Below are 9,667 nucleotides of genomic sequence, written 5' to 3' on the forward strand. Positions count from 1 at the left end.
TTTTGGATTTTTTAACTAAGAGTGCCTTTAAATAGTTCACGACTTTACCCACTTATTCAACTTATTCTTAAAACCATTAGAAATGAGTTTTCACAAATAATTTTTTAAGGGCAAAGGTAAATTTAGTCTAATGAATTTGATTAATATAAAGAAGAGTTCCTTTGAGATTATTGATGAATGTTTAAATAAGTTCATGCAAATGAAAGCTAGATGGTTCAACCCAATACTTGAACAAGAATTAGTTCAGATGACTACGACAAGTTTAGACTGCTCAATAAAAAAGAAACTTGTTAAACAACAACTCAAGTTTAAAAAGACCATAGAAAAGCAAAAAATAGTTAAATCAATTAAAAGGTTAGATTGCATATATGATAATGAACTCATGCATTTTGAGAAATACAAGAGAATCCTAAAACTAGAGGCTCAAAGGAAATTAACTTGGCAAAAAAGATATAGCCACATTTCCCTCCAAATTTTAACAAAAATAACAATAATTTAAAAACACAATTCTTTTCATATTCATTTACAAGACATGCATTTTTGGGAGGCATCTATTCACCTATGTCAAACTTCAACCACAAAATTGGCTAAGTGTTGGTCATGTGGCACCTTAGCCAAGGATTAATAATTTTACTATAATATTGGTCATTGTCGTTGTTTGATCTCCAAAATGACTAAGTGTTGGTGTCGTTTGACACATTAGTTAAAGATTAGTGATTCAATCAAAATATTGATTAGAATAATGGTTTGACCATAAAGGTAATCAAGTATTGGTTGTTAAGCACTTTGGTCAAGAATTAGTGATTCAACTAAAATATTGGTCAAGGTAATGATTCACTCATAAATGTGGCCAGGTGTTGAGCACCTAGAACCTTAAATCAAGATTTAGTTAGAAGTTAAGTCATATCAGTTTCAATTATAAAAATGACTAAATATTGGTTACTTAGTGTAATTCGACCACAGAGACGTTTAAAATATATTTACTATTAGAGTCACAAAAGTGACTAAGTGTTAGATATTTAGTACAATTCAACCAACAATATTAGTCAGGATAGTGATTGGACAAAAATGTAAGTCTTATTAGTTTAACCAACCATAAAAGTGGCTAAGCGTTAGATGCTTAGAACCTTAGATCAATTATTCAATTAGAATCTAAATTACATCAATCTGACCATTGGCCTTTGGCCAATTTTTAAAGTTAGGTGCAGATATAGGAAGATAATGATCAAAGTAAGTAGTTTGACATTGCACTAGATGACATTGAAAGATATAATTTAACCAAGAAGTTATCAATTTTAAGAGGAACTTATTAAAGTAGTCTTCAATTCTATCAACTAGAGAGTATTTTGACCACAAATGCTAATTAAAGAATCTCAATCAAAAGTAAATCCACCAAGTGGACATATACAATTGGCATGGCAATAGTTATCACAGTGTTCATAACCTAAAATATGGATTTAATAAATTTTAGAAATTATCTAATATGTTTTAAGAATGTAAGTTTAATAGATATTAGAAGTTATCTAACATATTTTAGGAACATTATTTAACTCATATGTAATTCGCAGTCAGCATATTTTTAGTTGTTATTTTTTAGTAATTTTCTATGTAATCTATAAATAGAAATTTTATATTTCCATTTAAAAGGTTTTTCTAGAAAACAATGACAAGGCAAAGTAAAAAAAATACACTAAAAAAGAAGAAAAAAATATGTTATAAAAAAATTAAAAATATAATCAGTTATGAACTCTTTTCCAAACATTTAAAATTTTTAAAATAATAATCTTTAACAACGTTATTTAGTATGCGACTCTTAGACTTATAATGATTTTATTTTATGTTACTTGTACTTTTATTTTTGAGTTTATTTAATAAATTTAAATATTATTTTATTTTCTTCTACATTTTGATTGTGATTATTCTTTTATTTTTTATTAAATTTAATAATTTAAAGTTAACTAAATTAATTTATACAAAAGGTCCTTTTTAAAATTAGTGGAGCTTATCGATCTAACTCCAAATTTGTATTGAGTAAAAATTTCAAATACGAATTTTAACTTAAATTTTGTAATGTTTACATTATTTGTGGGGATTGCCAAAGCTAATTGCAAAAATTGTGCCTAATTCATTGCAATTATTTGTACATTCATATCGGACAGAACATCCAAGAGTTGTGCTTAGAATATTATTATTTAGCAAGCAGCAAAGGCAACACTTGAATAGGAGTTTATAAAAGTGTAGAAGATTGACCACGATGCTTTTGACTGCCTCAATAATATTATTATGCAAACTTTGTTTAGAGCAGATTCGATACATGGCGAGGTAAACATGTGTTAACATTAATTGATTTAAAGCGTGCGTGTATTTATGTTTGAATAATCAATAATTTATAATTATTTTAATGCTTTTAATTGTAACTTTTATTAGATTCACCTTTACATATTTTTAACATATTTTTAAATACGCACGTATAATATGTTAAGCCATATAAGTTTATAATTTATTTCAAAAATTAAAATTTATTTCTTTTAATAGTATCATTTATTGGAAACTATCTTTTAGTATTTTTAAAATGTTAATAAAAATAACTATATCTGTCTCTCTTCGTTTTTATTGTAAATTACTTTGTATAATTTTAATAAATAATTAATATTTTAGTTTATATAAAATTTACTATCTAATTTCTAATTTTATCATTTTTCTCTCAATTAATTAACTTGTTCTATTTATTAAACTTACTCAATAACTCTCAATATTAAAAATATTTAATGAAATGTGCGAAAAAATTATGAAAATATTGTAATTTGGTCTTATTAACTCTTAACTTTGTATTTTTTAATTACCCATTTTACGGTAAATGTGTAAAATGATTAAGAATTTTATGAAAAGTAAATATACAATAAAAAAATAATAAATATTTTCTTAAGCTTCTAAAATGATAAATAAATAAAAGGAAGGTTTTTAAACAGTGACAAATAAAAAAGAATAAATGGAGTATTTTTAAAATACTTGTAATTTTTAATGTAAATTAACACAATTTTAATATTTTGTTAATTTTAATTCTTCAAAAAATGTTGGTTAATAAAAACTTTATTTTGAAAAATATCCTATTAAAAAACATCTTTTATGTTATCTACAATTTTTTTATTTATTTAATATTAATTGATTTAATTAGTTATTCTTTTTAACTTATACAATTATTGAAAAATAATCTAAGTGGTCACAATATGTGAATCGAGTTCAAATTAATCACTCAAAATTTTCCAACACAAATAATAATTCCACTTCTAAGAACACTGCCTTTGCTTCGGTGATCTACAAACAAAACACCAAAATCTAATAATGAGCCTATCAATAATTTTATTTTTCAAAAAATAAAAAGATAACGTATAATTTTTACCTTTTTAATCTAGTTTGGACAGATTTTTAGAATAATCCTTATAGAAAAACAAAATCAATATAAAAAATAAATAGTTTTTTCTTATAAGATAGAAATAATCTGTTTCTTTATTTTTTAAGAGACTATTTTATTTGACTCCTCCAAAATTTTAAGAAATGATTTATTTTTAATTTATGACTTATAAGAGAAATTTTATTTATTATTTATATTAATTTTTTTCTATAATGACTTCTCTATAAACTTAATAAAATTGGGTTAAAGTAACCTATTAACAATATATATATATATATATATATAATTATAAAAAAATCTTAATTTATAGTAACTTATAAATAATTTATCAAAAATTACATTTAAAACACATCAAAATATTAAAATATTAGTATTTATTTAAATGATTTGTATTATCTGTAAAATATTGCACTTTATAAGATTTTCTTCTTGTATAGTATATTTTTATTAAAATTATATTATTTAATAATAGTAATACATTCAATTATTTTAAATTACATATATATATTTAATAAAGTTATACAAAGTTTAAAATTTATTAAAATATTTATTATGCTTTTTAATTTTAATATAGTAAATGTATTTTTTAACAAAAAATAATTTATTTTTAATATTTAAACTTAGTTGAATAAATTAAGCTTAGCAAAACTCTTATTGTTTTTGTTGTTTAGATTATTTAGAGTTTGTTTATTTTGTCATCATTATAACATCCATTGTTAAAAGTAAAAAAAGTCTCTTTGAGAAAATTAATAGTTAATTAATTTTAGAAAACTGTTACTATATTGTTTAAAAAAATCATATGAAAAACAGTGAAACTACTTTTTTTTTTTTTTAATTTTCAATAATGAGAAATAAAAAAAATAAAAATAATACAATACCATGTTTGAGATGCAAGATGACGCTTAATTGTGACGGCAAGTTCCTCTTGCGCTTCCTGCCGTAGACTTGCCGACACAATTCAAATTCAGAGGCATCCATTCTCTTTTATTATTTCGAGAAAAACTTAACCAAACCTTGGGTGTCAATAACCACAGGTCCAAAACCCACACATTTTGCCACCTACAAACCATGCTTTTTGGTAAATAACTAATATCATTTTTAGAATAATAATTCTGCCCATGATTTATAAAATTCAATACGACACAACACTGAAAGAACAAAAGCGAGTAAAACGAAACAACTCACAATAATATTATATCATCACAACCCATAAAAAGTACAGTGAGGAGGAATGAATGTGTTACATAAGAATATGAATGATAATAATATAGAAAACCCAACCAAAAGAGCCTGTGTGTGTCTTAAATTTCTCCATTCTAGTGACAGGAGAGTAATGACCAACCACTACTGACGTAGGCGAGTTGAACAAAGAGCCTTAGACACAAAACACAACAACCTCTGCACAAATGGAACCCCATATGTAACAGACAACCACAACGGTTGAGGAATTAGAAGAGAATGGCAAATGCAAAAGCAATGAAGGAAGCAAAAGCCGTTGGCACAAAGAGGGTGGTGGCATCAGAAGAAGGACCTGGGGCAGGTGCTTCAGCAGCTGAAACCCCACTTGCTGCCATCACCAACATGGCAAAAACCAAGGCCAACAAAACATTCATCTTCATTGCCTCCATTGCTCAAAGCTTTCTTTTCTTTTCTTTTTCCTTTTCTTTTCTTCTTCTATCAGAAACAGGAGTTTTTTGAGACAATGGGTGGTGGCAGTGGGTGGACAACATCATGCTGCTATGCCTCATCTTATATAGCTGAGTCCAGGGAAAAACACGGGCACCCTGCCCGGACTTCTAGGTTCGAGGTTGTCGGGCAGCCGCACCTGCCCGATTTGTTGGACAGAGTGTCCTCGTTGCAACTCTTTGTGCCATACAGCTGTCGCCAACCGTTTGTGGGGCTATTCTTCTTTTTTATTTTTACATTTTCTAAAAGTTCCCTTTTTCTTTTTCACAAACAAATAATAATTATGTAACTTTTAATGGGCCTTGTTTAAAGGAATAATAATTGGAGTACAGTGGTTGGCCACCATTCATACTAATTTGGGGGTCTTAATTATTTCTATTGATTTAATTAATTTGTTTTTAGTAGTACTGTTGAGCTGGTGGAGGCTCATGTTACCTGCATATTCATCGATTCTTCCAAGTCTCTCTGTTTTTAACATGATTTGGACATTGATATATTTGACGTTAACCAAGTATTCTCATGAACTTGTTCTCCCTTGCTTGTCATTTGGTTCGTCATTGTCATATATAAAGATATATCTTTTCTGAAAATCGTCTAAGTATTTTTCAAATAATAATTATAGTACTTTAAGCATATTGATATACACTTTAATATCTCTAACAAAAGGTATAAAATTTATGTAATACTTTTTCATTTATAAATCAAGAGAATTCATGATTCTTCTTTCGGTACACGATTTTCGTATTAAATGTGAGAGATGTTCTATAAATACTTTGAAGTATATATGCATGAAATCACATATTAAATTTTAAAAAGGGTATATAAATCAGTTCATGAAATATATATATATATATATATATATATATATATATATATATATATATATATATATTCTTTATATGGACGAGTTCATTAATGGCTATTGCATTTTACGCCTCTAATTGAGAGTGTTGGATAAGAACCTCACATTCGTAACTCCTTTGCCCTTGTCATTAAGAAAACTGATATCGCAACATGACAATTGAATTCACGAGAGACAATTCAGATATCCATGTACGAATGAATGTCCATCACAATTCTCTGCGTGAACCTAATCAATGTTGTTCGTTTTATTTAGAGGTGATATTTTCGGAAGCATTTTCAGATTTGTGTGGTTTTCAGTTTTATTACTATAACTTTCTCATTTTGAAATCAACATTGTTACTGTTAATACCATTTTGGAGTCAACCATAATGTGCCCGAATTTGAACCAATTGATCACATTCAAGATCCAGTTTATGACATGCATGCAAGGAATATTATTGCAAAATGCTTTTTCACTTAAAGATCATATCATATGGAGACAATTAGTATTTTTAATGTATAAAATTATTAAAATCAAATTTGTCTCTCTTGATAGAATCTTTTCATACAACATCTTTAAGAGATATAATTAACTAATTATGTCGAACTTTGTTAGTAAATTAAGAACGGTTGACTTCATATTCAAATTTTGTATTACACAAATTCATTATAATAATCTTTTAAGGGTTAAAAATTGAATGATTTGGGTTTAAATTTAAGAATACCGTGGATAGAAAACTGATAATTCTACTAAAAATCTGTTCTAAAATTAATTGTTTGCCTTCAAATGAATTACAAGAGGTTTCTATTCAGCAAAACAATTAAACTGAAAATCCAAACAAAAGAGACTTTAGTAATGATGATGAACATAACGTGAGTTTTACATTTGGAGACCTAGGACTGTGCTTAATTAGGAACGGTGGTTTGATAATCAGATCAAATAATTGATACCGACAAAGTTGCTGACATGGTCTTCTGTCAATTCTTTGGTCTTAACGGTTTCTCAATGTTTTTTTAAAGTGATGCAACTCAACATCAAATTCAAACCTTAATAGCGCTAGCACTTGCTTTTTTAACGCAACTTTATATAAGTTTTTCAAAAGGAGTGTTCATAACGGTATAGGTTTACATTTCAGAAAATGAGAATGAAGAGGTTTTTGATTCTTTAGTTGATCACCTAACATGGGCATAACAGGGCCCCAGCCCCCCATCTTCCACTGAAAGTGTGGCAAGTTATTTTACACTATCCAAAATGGATACATATTGTTTTAACAAATTATAGGATATTAGGATCTTCAATGATCCAATTTAAAAGTAGTTTTGAATGGTTTATCTTTTTAAAAATTAATTAATTATACAAATATGTTTAAAAGGGTATTAGCAAGAAACAAATAACAAAAGAGAACAAAAGTACATTCACATATTATTTTCGGGGAATTGGCCGAGGCAGGGAAAGGAAACTTCAAACAAATGGTCCCCTAACTTGCTTCCAATCTTAGCAATGTGCCAACTTTCTTTTTTGTCAACATGTCTTCGAATCTCGTTGTTAAATCAAATAGCTTCCACCAGTGCATCTCTCAAAAATCTAGCTACTTTGTTGTATGTAAATATGCTTTTATAACGGAATTGTCAAATATCTGTGTCGGATTAATGTATTAATAACATATTTGGATATGAAAATATCTAAATTCATATTTAAAGATAAATGTAGTTTGAAATTTGTCTTAATATGTTTAATAAATTTATATTAAAATTAGTTTTGCTTCTAAATATTTGAATCAATGTGAGAAATTATAATTTTATTTGAAATTAAAAAATGTTATACAAAATTTTATTTTAATTTATAACACTTTCACTTTAAAGGTTAGTACATGGAATAAGAGAAAAGAAAAGATAAAATAAGAATCTTTAAAATTGATTTAAAAAAGACTTATTATAATATCGATATTTTCTTCATTTCACCATCGTGAATTTTTACAAGTGATCAACTATTAAATTTAAACTTAATTTAAAATAGGAATACCACAATATTATTTGATCCATCTAAAGGCCTTAGACAGGGTAATTCCATTTCACTCTATTTGTTTGTCTTATACATGAGGAAACTTACTTTAATGATTTCAAAGAAAATTTCAAAAAGTTTGTGAAAGTCTATTAAGGTGTCAAGGTATGGCCCTTCTATATCTCATCATTTTTTTCACTAATGACTATCATTTATGTGTAAAGACCAAGACCTCTCAAGTTTGTATGATGCATAAAACACTTTATGCCTCTTATTTAGTATCAGAATTTAAAGTTAATATTCAAAATTCTCATTTCTATGCCACCAAGAATGTGAGATGGTTGAAATGTGAAAAATATAGCTATATATATATATATAATTCAAGTTACCAATAACTTGGGATGCTACTTAGTTCTCTCACTCATGCATGAGAGAGCCTTCAGGAAGGAGTTTAAGTTTCTTAAAGACATAAATTATTCTTGACTTGCATCTTGAAAAAAAATTATTGAATAAGTCACAATAACTTACACTTGCTACTTTGGTCTTTAGCTCATTATCATCATCCTTTGAAGGATAATGCTACAAGGTATTGGAGTCCTATGAATTAGTAAGTTGTTACCTAACCCAAAAACATGGGAGGGTTGCGAGTGCATCAAGTTAGGGTACATAACATAGTTTTCTTCCAAAAATTAGTTTGATCTTTTTCTTTACATGCCGAAGAAGCTACAGTTCAATTTATGTCAACTAAATACTTGCAAAAATCTCACATTTTGAGAGCCACAAAAGTCCAACATTGTTCATTTACTTGGATATCAATATGCAAAAAAATAGAAGTTTTAAAGGATGGATTCATAATTAGAGTGGGACAAATAAATGTTTCACTTTGGTATAACAAATAGTATGGAGATGGCCTATTGTGTTCACTAGTTTTCTATGTGCATATAAGTAACACAATTACAACTTATTGATATTTCTATCACAGTGAATGCTAGTGATGAGAACTTGTTACACCATTGATCCAACATGTTAAGGATTTGTAGTGCTATAATTATCAACCATTCTAGCAACACTTAAGATGTGATATGGGATCAAAACAATGTTGGGATCTATTTAGCCAACTTGACTTATAATTGATTATTGAAAAAACTTCTATTATATAAGCTAATTCTATTGGTGTTTGGATAAAAATAATATAAGAAAATATTTATGTTTTTCTTTGATTGGCTAATGGAAAGTGCTTTACCCATAAATAGCTAAGGAAACATGGTATAGCCAATATTGGCCCTTGCCATATGTGAACACAAGTAGAACCCTTCATTGTTTTTAGGACTTTTATAGGATTCAAACTCTAAATATCTATTGTTTTTCAAAGAAATTTGATTTCTTTGAAAAAGATTTTCATGAGTAGATTTACAAGTTTTGCCATCATAATGACAATTTTCCTTTTTTATTGTCATATTTAATACATGGTTGATGAAAAAAAACCTTTTAAAGATTGTCCTATAATGATCTTATTTTTAATATTTGAGTAGGCTCAGTGTGAAAGGAAAATAAACTCTATTTAGTAGACAAATATCAAAAGGATTTCAAGACAAGATTCATATCTAAACTTCTTCTTGACACACCTTTTAATAAACTCAATATGGATGAGAATAGATTAGGCGTCCCTAAGAAAGCTAGGTTTGTAGAGACATTAGAGAAAATTGGCTAATTAGTTTTCAAAC

General features: G+C 27.3%; 1 protein-coding gene across 1 annotated transcript; it reads right to left on the reverse strand.

Moving 5' to 3' along the window:
• Positions 1-4,581: 4,581 nt before the first annotated feature.
• On the reverse strand, positions 4,582-5,145 carry LOC113863334 (arabinogalactan protein 21-like). The gene has a single exon (XM_027496886.1). The coding sequence runs from the start codon at positions 5,038-5,040 to the stop codon at positions 4,861-4,863; it is 180 nt and encodes a 59-aa protein (XP_027352687.1). The 5' UTR covers positions 5,041-5,145; the 3' UTR covers positions 4,582-4,860.
• Positions 5,146-9,667: the final 4,522 nt, after the last annotated feature.

The sequence above is a fragment of the Abrus precatorius genome, unplaced genomic scaffold (genome assembly GCF_003935025.1).
Source record: "Abrus precatorius isolate BTA unplaced genomic scaffold, Abrus_2018 Scaffold3, whole genome shotgun sequence".
NCBI lineage: Eukaryota > Viridiplantae > Streptophyta > Magnoliopsida > Fabales > Fabaceae > Abrus > Abrus precatorius.

Excerpts from the sequence above, each read along its gene's own strand:
- LOC113863334 (XM_027496886.1), bottom strand. The coding sequence starts at position 5,040 with ATGGAGGCAATGAAGATGAATGTTTTGTTGGCCTTGGTTTTTGCCATG.